General features: G+C 41.8%; 1 protein-coding gene across 2 annotated transcripts in view; it reads right to left on the bottom strand.

The window, feature by feature from the left end:
• Positions 1–15,658, bottom strand: part of Arid4a (AT rich interactive domain 4A (RBP1-like)) — a 70,080-nt gene that overhangs the window by 53,659 nt on the left and 763 nt on the right. For both annotated transcript variants that reach the window (XM_005399213.2, XM_005399212.2), the window contains exons 2-5: positions 15,444–15,500; positions 13,718–13,828; positions 12,229–12,294; positions 10,479–10,569 (exon numbers count right to left, since the gene is read on the bottom strand). In XM_005399213.2, coding sequence (XP_005399270.1) covers positions 10,479–10,569; positions 12,229–12,294; positions 13,718–13,828; positions 15,444–15,449 — 274 coding nt within the window. In that variant the 5' untranslated portion in view covers positions 15,450–15,500. The remainder of the gene's footprint in view (positions 1–10,478; positions 10,570–12,228; positions 12,295–13,717; positions 13,829–15,443; positions 15,501–15,658) is intronic.

The following is a 15,658-nucleotide window of genomic DNA, read 5'->3' as shown; positions in this document are numbered from 1 at the left end:
TTGCCTACTGCCCCAGACAACAAAGTAGGAGGAGGAAGTGAAGAATTCAAACATAAAAATGAGTGTCAGTATTGCACCCATGAGCTGCAGTCACAACTAACAGAATTATTTCACACACTGCAGTAAAAATCTTAAAAGTGTATGCACGTCCTGGGTAAAACACGTTTTTTTAAAAAACAGTATATATTTATGGTTGTGCACACCGTGGAATGACCAAATCAAGCTAATTAACACTTGCATTACCTCATATCCTTGTCTATTTCTGTGGTGAGGACACTTAACTACCCACTCTCCTACCAATTCTAAAGTATGTGATACAGTTACTAACTACAGCCACTTGTACAATCAAGCTCTTTATTCTTTTCAACTGAAAAAAACTGTTACTGAACTGAAATTCTATGTTGTTGACTGCCATCTCCAAGCCCCTCACCGCTTCCACACCATGCAATCTCCCTACCAGCTCCGATCACCAGCACCACGCGCTCTTCTTTTAAGATCCTATCCGTGAGTGAGATCTCATAAAATGCAGAGTTGTCTGTGCCTGGCTCCTCCCACACAGCATAACCTGCTCTAGGTCCACCGGAGCTGGCCCAGCCGACGGGCTGTGCTGCCTTCCTTCTCAAGGCTGAGGAGAGCCCCTGTGAGCATGTATCACACTCTCTATCCATTTGTCCACCGATGGAATCTGCCTGATCTACCTCGGCCATTACAACATGACTGCAATGAACATGGCAAGGCAAATACCTGTTGAGCATACGGATTTCATTTTTGTTTTAGAAATATAGCCAGCAGTGGGACTGCTGGATCATACAGAAGCTCCATTTTTAATTTTTTGAAAAACTTCGGAACTGGTTTCCATGATGGCTGTATTAATTTGCATTCTAAGCAACAACACCCAAGGGTTCCCTTTTCTCCACAGCCTCCCGGCATCGGTATTCTTTGTCTTGTTGATAACAGCCATGCAACACGTGTGAAGTGACATCTACTGCGGTCTTCATTTACATTTCCCTGATGACTAGCATGCCTGGCATTTTGTCATTTCCAGCCCTGCATCAGTTAATGACGGAATACGTTCTGGCATGCAGTGTCAGGTGACTTCCTCAGTGTGAGTCGCCCGAGTCCTCGTGCCTGTACCGGCTCGTCGCCTGCGCTGAGCCCAGGTTTCTGCTGCACTGACTGCTGCAGGCAATGGAGCATTTGTGCACTGAGACACAGCACAACTAGAAAACGCAGAAACCCTACTTAAAAGATAAAAATCGAAACACCCACGCAGGGTACTTACTATGAATGAAACCTGCAGGACTGGAAGGTGGGTGTGGCAGAGTGGTGAGTGAATTGAAGGCCTGCAACGTGACTGGACAGTGCTGGACGTTTATATCCATGATACACACAGGCCGCACTAAATTCATATATTTTTATTAGCCTGGCATGGTGACCTGTACCTGTAATCCCCGTTCCTTGGAAGGCTGAGGTAGAAGACCACAAACTGGAGGCTAGCATGGGCAACTCAGCGAAACACTGTCCCAAAGTGAAACATTTTTAGAAGGGCCAGGGGATGCAGCTCCATGGGAAAGAGCTTCCTAGCATGTCTGAGGCCCTGAATTGACTTCCTAGTTCAAAGAAAGGGACATTTCCCCCCTTTTTTTTTCAATAATAAATAAATCTTAGCTTACTATAATCCTTTCACTTCTTGATTCATGCACTAATAATACTCAGCATAAAACACAAACTCAGCATAAAACACAAACCTCTTGTACAACTACACAAAAATTTGATTTTTCTATTATGTCTTGTAAACTTTTTTGTTAAAAAGACAACATCACACACATTAGTCTGGGCCCACCCAGGGTCAAGACAATCCCTTCCCCTCCACTCCCAACCTGCCAGCAGAGCTTCCAAGGCAGGCGCTGGTACCTGCTATGGTAACAACACTTTCTTCTGGAACACTCCCCGAAGGAGCTGGGCGGCTTTACTGTTAGCATTTTTTCAAAAGTAGGATCATACATTCTAAAAAATGATAAACAGTAAACACATAAACCAGTAACACAGTTCTTTACTGACCCTAAAAGTGCTCTGTGCTATACATTTGTGGTCCCTGACCTCTTTCTGGCAGCAGGGATCAGTTTCACGGAAGATAATTTTTCCATGGCCCTAGGCAAAGGGGGTAAAGGTTTCATGATGATTCAAGTGCACTGTATTTATTGTGTACTTTATCTCCATTACTCCATTATTGCCACATTGTAATATACAATGAAATAATTATAGAGTTCACTGTAATGTTGAATCAGTGGGAGCCAGAAGCTTGTTTCTCTGCAACTAGATGGGGCACAGTGACCTCTGAAATGTGTTCCTCTTTCCCGGTCCACTCCATAATCTTAGCTTTTTTTTTTTTGTCTTTTTGAGACAGGGTCTCGCTATGCAGTTCAGGCTGGCATTGACCTCACTTTGTATCCCAGGCTGGTCTCAAACTCGAAACAGTCCTCCTGCCTCAGCCTCCTGAGTGCTGGGATTACAGGGGTGCGCCACCACACCCAGCTCTTAGCGTTTTTAATGCAGAAAACTGTGCTTCACAAAGATAGGATGCTGGGTATAGAAGCTGGCTTTTCAGTGCTTTTGTGGCAGTCTCAGGATAATCAAGACTTTAATCCAGAATGCATAGAGACTGGACGTTTTCTCAGATGGACTTTTAAGGCCATCATCACTTGCGATCTAAGCACTTGATCCCCTTCTAGCACAGAAAGTCTACTCCCCTGGCTTACTCACAAATTTGTTGCAGGTCCATATTTTTCCTAGCTCATGGGTCTCCTGCAGCTGGGAAGTAATGCTCAAAGTTTCCTTGAATGCACCAGCTGGGAGAAAGAAGGCCCCGGCTCAGTCTCTGTCAAAATCTCTGCTAATGTTTGAAACAGGTCAGAAAACCAATGTTCACTTGTCACTCCCACATGTCCAGTTTGGCTTTGAATGCAGCTAGTTCATCTGCTGACAAGAACACAGTTGTCGTTCTCCCTTCATGACAGATTAAGCTCAATGAACAGGTTGAATATGTCACATGCTAAGTAGGCAAGTTTTGTGACTCACTCTATGATGCTGAAGTTTGCTGCCCCCCCCCAAAAAAAAAAAAAAAAAAAAGTGCTTTTCCAAAAGGTATCTCTGGAGTAGCCCTCCTAACTCAAACTCTGGCCAGTGATCTACCTTTAGAAAGCCATCTCACTGCTGTGTGTAAGCGAACAGGCATGCGCTCTGCATCCACCTCTTCACAGAGCTGTAAGAAGACGTGAATAAAGAGTGTGTACTTTAATGCAGCTGATAATCTGAATCACATCCTGAAAAACGTTAAGTTGAGGTGACACATTTTTGCCTAGCCGGCATTTCTCAATGTCACCCACAGTGAGCAGACTCACGATGAGAGGCGACCTCTGACCCAAGCAGTGACACTAGAAATCTGTCCAGTTACTGCAGCCACCTTGACCGCACACATACTAACCCAGAATGACAAACTCAATTCCTAACATGCAACAATTCCAGTATTTGAACGCTTCTGCAGCTGCAGTGTTGGTTGGCAACAAAAGCACACACAAGTCCTCGCGCACACCCTCCTGAAGATGAATCACAGAAAAATAAGCACTGTTGCTGCTGCCAACACCGGCAGCATGGTCAGTGTGGACTGCCCGCCACGCTTTCCCGTAACTGCACCTCAGTATCGTCTGCTGCTTCAGCAGTCCGTCTGGTTACGGTGCCAGCCCAAAGAGGAACCTTTCACCTTTTCAATGCAGCCTTTCCTAAATGTTCATGACAGATGTCCTGAGCAGGTGGCAGGATCAGCTCTTCAAAAACGGCAAAGGGCTTCTTAGCTTTAGCAATGAGGTCAGCCACTAAGAACGCTTTTGGTGCACTTGGATGAAGTGGTGGCCTTCAAGGATTGCTTCTGTCCTCAGTGGTCACATTTGTGTCTTTGGAAAACTCCAAAGGCATGTGCTTTAACAGGGACTCTGGGTCTCCACGTGGCAAAGCAGTTGTGAAGTCTTTGTGGCTATGTCAGGTAGTTGCTCACCACATATTCTACAAAACAGGCTGGAGAATATTTTCAATATCACAGGTTGCAAAGAATGTATAATTTAAGTAGGAATCTTGCCGCTTTCCTTTTGTGGGCAGCCTTCTGCTCTCTTACCACTGGGTCTTCCTCCCTTTTCAAAAATACTCTCCAGTGCTGCTCGCTTTCAGAGTTAGCTTCTGAGCTTCCCCAAACTGTGACTGAGCCAGGTGCCCAGGACAGGAAACAGGTGAGAAAAGGAGTGATAAAGTAATGGATAGACCATGCGCGCCAACCGGATCAGCTTAACTGTAACTTGCCTCTCACTGGCAGGGTTTTGATCCGAGCCTGCAAGCAAATGAGTTACTGTGATCTCCGTGCAGTCAAAGCTCTCTGCTAATGCTCATTTGCATCTGCAGCCACTCCCCAGTGCCAGCATCACCTCCTCAGCTCCATCTCAGATCATCAGGCAGTGCATCCCCAAAAGGAACGCACAACCTAGATCCCTTGCTTACACAGTAGGGCTCCTGCCCCTATGAGAATCCAGAGCCGCTGCTGACCTGAAGGAGGCAGAACTCAGATGGCCACATGAGTGACAGGGAGCAGCCGCAATACTGATGAAGTTTTACTTGCTTGTCCCCTGCTGCTCCATCTGTTGGGAAGCCCAGTTCCTAACGGGCACAGACCTGGGGTTTGAGGAACACTGCCCTACATGAGTGTATGTGCTATACTTTTATACGACAGTGAGCATGTAGGTGTGTTTATACCAGCATCACCACACCATGTGAGTAACACCTTGTGCTGCAATAGCTCTGAAGTCACTACGCAACAGGAACTGTTCAGCTCCATTGCCATCTTATTAGACCATCACCTATATCAGTCACCATCAGGGCCAAAATGACTATTCAGTACCTGACTGAACCCACGGGCATTTATCTGCACATCGCACTTGAGAAATATCTATTTAGGTTCTGCGTTAGCTTCCTATTACTGTAACCAATACCTGAGATAAACAACTTATACAGAGAGAAAGTCTGCTTTTGAATCACATTTCAGGATCTCAGCCCAGGATCAGATGGCCCTGTAGCTTTTGCGCCTGTGGTCAGAAGCAAATCACATGGCAGCAACACACTGAAAAACCAAATTCTCTTCATGGCCAGAATTTGAGGAAGAAGGGGCTGAGGTCTCTATGCCCCTTCCAGAGCATGGCCCCAATGACCAGTCCTCCTGCAGGGCCCCAACTTTAAAGGGTTTTCCTGGCCACACCCAGAGCAATGTCGCAGGCTGTGAGCCAAGCCTCTCCCACACGAGGCTCCGGGACAACCCCCAACCACAGCAGGCCCAGGGCTGGAGGTTCCCACCAGCTTGTTTGTTTCCTGGCTATTGAGCTGTTTGAATTCTTCATATCTGGGATATTAACTCCTTGTCAAATGCATAGTTTGCAAATATTTTCTTCCATTCGGTAGGTTATCTTGTCACCGCTGAGTCCTTGGTGGTACAGCTTTTTATTTTGACAAAGTCATGTCTATTTTTGCTTTTGTTGACAGTGTTTATTCATTTTCTTTATTATTATTATTATTATTTTATTTTAGGGGGGTACCAGAAATTGAACTCAGGACCTTGAGCTTACCAGATGCTTATGCTACTGAGCTGTATCTTTATTATAACAAAATATCTGCAGCTGAGATTTATTTAGCTTATGGTTTTGGAGGCTGAGAGTCCAAGTTCAGGTTCAGCCTCAGGTTAAGGGCCTAATCAGGTGGTATCATGACAGGTGCATGTGTGAGACCGAGCACACTGAGAGATAGGAAGCCACATCTGCTGTTACACAAAGTTATGGGACCCTCTCTCAGAGTCCCATAAAAACTGCCTTAATCTCTTCTTTATGCCCCAAACTGAGGATTAAAGCCAGGGTTTTGCCCTGAGCTCCATCCCCTGTCCTGTCCTGTTCTGTCCTGTCTTGTCTGTCCATCCGTCCATCCATCCATTCATCTATCCCCTCATCCACCTATCCATCCATCCACCTATCCATCTACCCATCCATCCACCCACCTACCTATCATTTGAGACAGGGTCTTGCTAAGTCACTAAGTTGTCCAGCTCGGGTGGAACTGTGATGCTCCTATCTCCGATTTCTACAGTGCTGGATTCCAGCCATGCGCCACCACGCCCCACTCCTTTGTCCCAGGGCGCAGGCAGCACCCTCACTGACCTGAACACCTCCCTACAGGCCCCACATTGCACAGGTTCCCCACACTTCATGTTCCTACATTAGGACCACACACATTCAACACAGGTGAGCTTAGGGACAAACCACCCAAACCACAGCACTGTGCTTCTGAGGTCATTAAAAAGAAAATCGCTGCCCAGGAGAATGTCATGGCACTTTTCAGCATTAGGTTTAAGTCTCTACTATTGTCAGTTAGTGTTTCTAGATAGGCTCTCTATTCTGTCTCAGTGGTCCATGTAAGTATTTTTACACCAGAACCATTCTGTTTTAATGATCATAGTTTTATAGACTATTTTAAAGCCAGCAGTATGTCTCCTGCTTTGTTCTTTCTTTAGCACCAAGATTGCTTTAGCTCTAACAGATCATAACTGATAGAATCATCTGGGCTGCATGATATCTAGCATAGGTCAGAAACCAGCAATCTGGAAATTTAAGAAACTAACACTAAAATAAGGAATTAACATTAGAGGAACACTAAATCTTATGGAAACAATGTCTTTAAACCTACTATTGAAGAAATTAGATTTCTTTTATGTTTAGTATTGTTTTCTTAAATGATTCTCTAGTCAGTAGACTAGCCACCTAGTTTTGAAAACATTTTGTGATTTTTATTGTAACAACGTTTGTCATAAAAGGATCTGAGTAAATGAAAATCTATCCTTGTTAGATAAGCTTGTGGCACATCCTACAAAATTCAGGTAATTTACCAACTTAACCTAAATTTCTTCTGCACAATACTCTATTTATTAGTACTTCCATGAAATCAGATATAACAAATGTTCATAATAATAACTACAAGGCACAAAGTCTGAATCTTAAAAGTACTTCTTGTTATAAAAATATTAATGTAGAGTTAAGTGTGGTGGCACATGCTTGTAATTCCAGCACTCAGGAGGCTGAGGCAAGAGGATTGCCATGAGTTTGAAGTCAGTCTGGGTTACATAGTAAGTTCAAGGGCAGCCTAAACTAGATGGAGCAGGGCTGGGGATTTAGCTCAGTGGCAAAGCGCCTGCCCGGCAAGCGCAAGGTCGTGAGTTCGGTTCCTGGTACCAGAGAAAAACCAAAAAAATAAAAAATAAAAAATAAAAAAATAAACTAGATGGAGGGACTCTGTCTCAAAACTAAACAAAAGCAACAACAAAAAATTAATATAATTGATAGAACAGATTTTACTGTTAAAATTTTAAATATCATGTATGTGGATTGCCAATAGTTTTTCCTTTCACATTTTCCTAATACACTGTGCTATTTTTATAATATAAAAAGCCAAAAGAATATGTTCAAAATGTCTTACTAACAGTTTGTATTTAGCAGGTGTTAATCGAAATACTGAAACGGAGATATTAATTCCTATCTCAATTTTAACACCTTTTAAATGACTGGAGAGAAACTGTTCCATACATTACAACTGAATTCAAGAATCAAAACTGTCAAAACCAGCCGGCCAGGTGTGGTGGTGCACACCTGTAATCCCAGCACTTGGAAGGCTGAAGCAGGAGGATTGTTGTGAGTTTGAGACCAACCTGGGCTACAAAGTGTGCTCAAGGCCAGCCTAAACTGCGTAGCAAGACCCTGTCTCAAAAAGACAAAAAACAAAACAAAACAAAACAAAACCTGTCAAATCAATAAACTACTGCAGCACTGCTGCATAACAGGGAAAATATTTCTAACACCTCAAAACAAAATGTGTGCCGTGGCTATTCACTGTGTGACACTGGCAGGTAAGGTGTTATTAGATTTTAAATTTTTAAAAACTAAATTATAATAGATCCATAATCGCTTTTTAAACAGGACATTCAGCTAAACAGAGGAGAAATATCCTCATTAGATAAGAAATTTGAGATCAATAACTCTAAATATAACCTTGGATCACTAATGATCACAACCATTACTTGGTCCAAATCGGCAATATGTTATCCTTTTCTGTTTTATTTTTAATACAGTAATAGAACTGTAGGGATCTCATGAATATTTTGCCAGGAGATCAAAACAAAAAAAAGTTCTAGAAAAAAAAAAATTAAACCCAAGTGAGTAGCAGTGTTCAGTAAAAGAAGAGTATAAAAAATTCACAAACTGTAAGAGAACGCACATGTCTCTGCCACCCTTCTGAACTGACTGGTCATTAAGAAGCCCATTCTACCCTGCTCCTTCCTCCTGCCCTCCACACCCATCAAGTCATAAACATGATGGCAGAGGGGGACACTGCGCATACAAAGTGGACTGGGCCTCTAAAAGTCTTAAATTTTAACAGAACGATCTCCTTTGTGCACATAATTATAAAAGTATTTAATCTTTTTGGGACTGATCCAGGGCTTCGTGAACACTAGGACAGCTTTCTGCCACCACGCTGCACCTCTTTCTGTACTTTTTCTGTGTGTGTGTGACATTCTAACCACTGAACCCAGAGCCACGAGAGGCAAGAGTCTAGCACTGAACTACATCCCCAGCACTTTGTGCTGTATGTTAAGCCAGGATCTTACTCAATTGTCCAGAAAGCACTGAACTTGTGGTGCTCCTGCCTCGGCCTCCCAAGTAGCTGGCATTACAAGCATGTACCACCAGTCCTACCCCGACCTTTATTATTTTAAAATTTTCTCCCAAACGAGCCTCGTTCCCCATGTGCAGTCTGTTGGTCCAAGTGTGTACAACTTACATCAGAACTGCCCAGAATGCTTCTTTTTCCCATCCCCAGCCAGACTGACTTAGGTTTGGGTCCTCAGACGCTCAGTTTTCAAAGCAAGCAAATTGATTTTTATATACCCTAATGCATGATACCTCAATTATAAACACCTTAGACTGTAAGTATTTTTAGAATAAGAATTATGCAATTTCTTCTGTAATTATCCACCATGGAGAAGCACTGAAGAGAATACTCAGTAGCAAGTGGCTTTCAGAAATGCTAAAATGCCACTCATACGGAGAATGGAGATCATTATTCATCATTAAATAATTATTCTGGGACACAGAAATCCAGCATGTGAAAACTTGAAAGCCATTGCATCTCCAGTAACACGAGTAAGATATCAGTAAAGCTTCACAAATAAAACAAGTGCCTCGGTAGTAACATATACGAGGCAGCCTTAGTTTTTGAATATATATCATTTAGCTTCACATGATTCTGCACATATGCTCTCCAGTAATTTTTTTTCTTATTTTGGATTTTTGAGACTGGTCTCGCTATGTAGGCCTGGCCTGGCTAGTTGAGGCTGGCCTAGAACTCACTACGTAGCCCAAGCTGACATAGAACTTGCAGCAATCTTCCTGCCTCAGCCTCCCGAGTGCTGGGATTACAGGTGTGCACCACTGCACCTGGCTCACTCCTGTAATTTTAAGCAGTGCCTTGCTTAATACAGCAGAATCAGATTAATTTCTACCAATGGTTAACATTAAGCTTAGATTTATAATCTCTAATAACTTGCCGACCAACTGAGATTATGAAAAACATGTAACTGACAATAATGGTACCACTGGAAACCAACAACAACTCCTAGGTCTCAGGAAAAAAAAAAAAAAAAGAGTAGAACAAAGCAGTTACAGGAGACTGCTACTACAAAAAAGGGCCACAGAGCAGACATAGAAAGTATGATTTCAAACCAAACTATGTTCCTCTTATCTCTGAGCATCAACAGGTGATGAATGATTTCCACTCCAAACAACAAATCAAGTACACTAAAAGTAAACCTATCAGGCCATTCCTTTCCTTTGACAAAAAATTACAACACCATACATACCACTCATACTAGGACATAACTATCAAACAATACTACCTGTGGCTAGTATAAAACACGTGAGACTGCAGTCAAGCCTCTGTGCAATCTTAGTCACAATTCCAAAGGACGTGAAGGCTCGATTATGATCCCACTGACTTTTCTTACAGAAGTACATTTTGGGTGAAACAGACACAAATGGCCAGGTTACTGTAAGAGTCATGTCAGTCTGAACTTTTCCCCCTTGCAAGAGGATCTCGCTCTGCAACTCACAGCAACCCTCCTGCCTCAGCCACCCAAGCACTGGTATTATTGGCACATATCACCACAGAGGGCAAGGTAACCATTTCTGTTTCTATCAGGGCATCCTTAAAATTTTAGCCAAGTTAGCCAGGGAGCTGAGGGAAAGAATGTGTGGTTTTCTGCCAACACAATGCTTCAGTGTGTCCACAAAACAGGGGCACGTGCAACCTCCAGATCAATCTGTGTGTTCGATTAGGGAACGACTCACCCACAGTGTACCAGCTGGCATCGGTCAACTTGCTGATAACGGCTTCCTGAAAGGATCCGTCAGGCGTCCTTGTTTCAACAATTGCTCCAACCTAAAACACAAACCCCAAACGCCTTCACCATATATAAACAAACAAACTGAATCATTCCCACCAACTACGACTGGGTAAGAAAAACGAGGTTAAGCTATTTCTTCCCTATTCAGGCTTAGATCATCATCATTTATAGGGCTTAGTTCTTCATCATGTAATTTGAGCAACCAAGTACTTTGGCATAATGGCGGAAGGTACCTACATTTTACAAATTGAAAATTGTAGCTTGAGAAAGTAAAATAATTCGCACAGGGTAGGAATCCAGTCTTTTAAATCTTAAGTCACACTGTTGTCCAGCAAATTAAACATAAGAACTCTAAAACCTCTGAGCATGGTGATGATGTAATCCCGGAACTCAGGAGGCTGAGTGAGGCAGGATGTCTGCTGAGCGAGGTCAACCTGGGCTACATAGCAGGTTCAACGTCAATCTGAACTAAACAGCTAGAATCTGTCTCAAAAAGACAACAACTACAAAACCTTAAGACAACTAAAATAGACTCCATTTTTTTTAATAGAAATATTTAATACTGGATTCAGCATTTGTATTTAAGGAAGCTTTTTTTTTTTTTTTTGTCTTTTTGAGACAGGGTCTTGCTATGCACCTTCAGGCTGGCCTTGAGTTCACATTATAGCCCAGGCTGATCTCGAACTTGCAACAATCTTCCTGCCTCAGCCTCCCAAGTTTTGGGATTACAGGCAGGTGTGCACTACCACACCTGGCTTTAAGGAACGTTTTAAATAAAGGTTCACCTGGACGCAGAGCTATGGAAGAGCTGACTTTCTTTCAGCTTTCAGACCTCTGTATATCAGATCTTAACTGGATGGAAACTCTGACATGAGAAAGATTGAAATGGCCAGATGTAGATGAAAAATATAATAAGGAATTCATTAAAGTGAGCTGTAAGATGAGCATCGTTTACTTGGCAAATCAGGATAAAAAGATTAAAGCTCATGCTACTGGTTGTACAACTTTGCAGCTACCACCCAAGACAGGCCAACAATGTAAAAATGAAAAAAAGGTATTCGGTCCAAGAGTTCAAAACAAAAGGCAATTGAAAACATATTTAAATATATTAAAGTACTCTGGTGTACACTGTTGATATTCTTAAGCTAAAGATATAATTGTTGTAAGATCATTTATACTAACTACATAAACATCACATTTGTATTTTTACTTTGATAAACATTCTGATAAAATTAAGTTAGTACAAATGTAAAAGTCAATTACAGTATGAATCTGTGATTCATTATTTTAGATTTTAAACGGTATAGTCTATCATTCTTATAATCTTGTTGTTGCTGCTTTTTGAGACAAGCTCTCACTACAGTTCAGGCTGGCCTCAAACTCCCAGGGATCCTCCTGCCTCAACTTCCTCAGTGCTGGGATTACAGGGGTGCACCACCACACCCAGCTAGAATGTTTTTATTGGTGTGTGTCTGTGACACATAGTGAGTATGTTCAGCTGGGAGCTCTGACACACATGTGCATCTCACCTTAATCACCCCCCCCACCTCTTCTACTCTATTTCTTTCCTCAGACCCCTTCCCCAGACCCCTACAGAGTTCACCTCCCTATTTCATGGCTACTTCACATGTTTTGAGTCTCTCATTAGAGAAACTGCAATATTTAACCTTTTGTGACTGATTTATTTCACTTACTCTTAAAGGACCCTTGACTTGGTCATCTTGCACCAATTGTGTTGTATTATCCTGTTTCAGGAGTACCTGAAAAACATTTTTACACAGTAATTGGCATGTTGCTTTTAAAATAATACACTTACAGTGACACCGTAACAATGATGTCATTAATCTATGCTTCCAAAGTACCCCGTGGTTACTTCTGCTGTAACAGTTATTACATGGTCTTGGATTTATATCCATTGTCTCTTTCATTAAGTGTGAGCTCCTTGAGGGGCTGCAGCCCTCTCTTATTACCCTTTCCCCAGCAGGTAGCAAATGTCTATGCAGGTTACAGGCATTTAATACTTGTTTACTGAAGGAAGAAACTATAGATTTACAATCTAGAGTGATTACTATGAAAGTTTAGAACTGCCTCTTTATCATTAACATATTCTGATTGTCCCCAAGTATTAAAAAAAATATACCAAACTTTATGGTCTACTTGAACCCAGAGCTTTTTTGGCCCTTAAGACAGAAAAAACATGGTAACTGGTTCATGTACAAACAGGTACCTGAAAGGTATCTTTTCTCCTTTCATACCCTCCCAAATATACAAGGCAGTTACCCAAATAAGTAAATTCAAATTCAGTATGAAAAATAATCACTGTACTGATTCTTTATAGAATAAATGAGGGCCAGGGATATAGCTCAGTGACACAGGACCTGCCTGGGAAGTTCAAGTTTCTCACTTTGATTCCCAGTTCCAAAAAATAAATAAATAAATAAAAGAGCCAAAAAGCCAAAAAAGAAGTTAAAATTGTCAAAGACATTCCAATAAATACTTAGTAACCAAATCTTACGCAGTTTATACTGTCAAAAGAGTTTTGTAGCTCTAACATGTTTATATAAGCACAGGTTGCTTTCTTTACCTAAGTAACAAAACTATTAAAATCCACGTTTACATAGAAAAAAATTACTGGAAGGAAAAAAATTGTTATCAGTATTTCTGAGAAGTAAGCTTGGGTATTAATCCATCTGGAGTTTTCTGTATTCTCAAATACTGTGCAGAAATATATTAACTTTCACTTTTCTGCTCATAAAAGGATCTTAAAAATAATCTTGAACCACTTTTACTGCTGTCTTCAAAACATGGTTCCCAGTGTATTGCTCTTCCTAATTACTGAAACTGTGTCTACCTGGGCATTATGAATAGGCAGAAAACAGCTAATAGCCTAAGTAAGTATTCAACCACAAACAGGAAGGGGCCTAATGAGGCAGTATCATGACCATGAAACTGCGAAACGAGCATTTTGGAGTAATTTCTCATTTGGTTGTTTCTCTTTCATTTTTTTTTCTTTTTCAATTTTTAATGTACTTTTCCTTTAAGTTTAGTATATGTTAATTCTTTCACACAGTACTGATTCATAAAAAAAAGTGACTTGGAGTCTCCCCTTACTAAAACTCCACTCCCTTCAACTAGTTAATAAAACTGTTGTATTAAGGAAAGAAATGAAAACATATTTGTTACCTTAACCTTCACCAGTCTTTTCACAGTCTTGATCTTCGCCTCACAGAAGGCGCCTCGGTACTTGGCACTGACGTCCGTGCCCACAGTCAGGTAGGCAGGCTCGTCGGCCGCCTGGGAAGAGGGCAGGACATGACAGAACAGGACAGCAACTGTGATCTCCAGCAGCTTCTCCCCTACCCAGCCTCAAGCAGCAGTAAAACCTTCCACGTTAAGTCATTAGGACATTAATATTATCTACTTATTGATGTCATTGATAATTTGAAAAACAAGACTTGATGAATATACTGATTGCCTTATACCATAAAATGCTTTAAAATTATAATTGGGACTTACGAAAAAATATAGTAACATTTTTTCTAGATATAAAATGTTTTTAAAAACTCTACAATTTATCTAAGAAATGAAAAGAGTAGAAAAATATCCAATTATATATCATAGAACTTGATTTATAGCATCTTGATAATTGATTTAAATTAAAGGATACTGCTCTTTAAAATACTAACAATACATAATTGTTTGATGGATCTCATCAAAATTACATTTTGCATACAGTTTATTTTGAAGAGAACACACTAAGTCAGCTTTTTGGGAAAATTTACTAGCTAAAAGCTGCAAATTCAGCTGAAGAATGCTAATACGAAATGATGGCTCGACACTACAGCCACTTAGTCAGAACAGCTCTACCAAGAAAAGCCTATTTTCAGCAAATGGCCCGCAGCACAACAGTACATTGAAAGTAAGGAGAAATTTCTTTCTGCCATTCATTTTAATCTTAACAGTAACAGGATGGCTGCCATCTCGCTGTCACTGTATCTGGTTTTTTTGAAAGTTACATGTACTCACAAGTGCAACTTAACATTACCAAGTGCAAAGGTAACAGTGTATACTTTTGCTATCCATTTTTAAGTACAAGACAATGGTTTATTTTCCAGTAGGTTTTCTCAAGTGTACTTCAAGAACAATAGGAAGGCAAGAGAAACTTGGGGGAAAATGCTATATTTTAGAGCTTAACATACTGAAACAAACAGTAAAAAACAGCTCAGGGACCCTTGAAAGTCAGTGCAGAGGAAGCATGCAAATGGAAGAAGAGTGTGTTTGCCAAGTATTGGCCAGAAACATTCAATGGCCACGCACTTAGAACTTCCTTTCTCTTCCTTTTGAACAGTCACACGGGGATGTTTGCAACATTAGGTATCTTAAGAATATACAAATATCTTGGATAAACGAACATATTTTAAAGTACTGCAAAGAATGAATTAAAACTAGGTATTATTAGAGTTCACCTACTCAAAAACTATAATCATAAATGTCTGCTTTGTCCCTACTATCTCCTTTACTCAATCTACATATTCTTTCTCTAAGAAAATGGAATTGACAATGGCGAAGAAAAAAGTTCAAAAAAATCCCCCAAAGAACCACAGCAGGACTAAAGCTTTACTTCTGCAAAGGTTGCAGCCAACACAGGAAGTGTTTAAAAATACTAGCCTAATGCACAGGAGCGGAGAGGCTGCCCCAGCCTCTCCGAAGTGCTCGCTGCTACCGCGGGCTGAGGTAGCTGCGCTCAGACACAGGATTCCCGGCCCATTCACTTGTCCTCGTTTTCTGAAAGCACCGCTGTACCGAAATCAATTCCGAGTAACAAAAAGATGACAATCCGTTCCGCGGCAGCGGGCTCGAGATGGGCACGTCCGGGGAAGGAGGCTCGGCGGACTTGGTCTCCACTTACCTTCATTTTCACCGGGGATCTGTGGGGCTCCAGCTCCACGAGTTCTCCTCTCTGTCGCTAGAACCGCGGGTGGGAGGAGAAAGCACAGAGTCCGTCAACAGCGGGGTGCGATCCGAGGGAGAAAGTAAACAAACGCCCGCGGGGAGGGACGGCACCTCGCGCGGCCGGGAGACCCCGCGGGGGACAGCGGGACGCGCGCGGCGGGCAGCCCGCCC

The sequence above is a fragment of the Chinchilla lanigera genome, unplaced genomic scaffold (genome assembly GCF_000276665.1).
Source record: "Chinchilla lanigera isolate Chin_1 unplaced genomic scaffold, ChiLan1.0 scaffold00065, whole genome shotgun sequence".
In the NCBI taxonomy this organism is placed as follows: domain Eukaryota; kingdom Metazoa; phylum Chordata; class Mammalia; order Rodentia; family Chinchillidae; genus Chinchilla; species Chinchilla lanigera.
The sequence above is the reverse complement of the archived record's forward strand: the minus strand, read 5'-3'. Positions and strand labels throughout refer to the sequence as shown.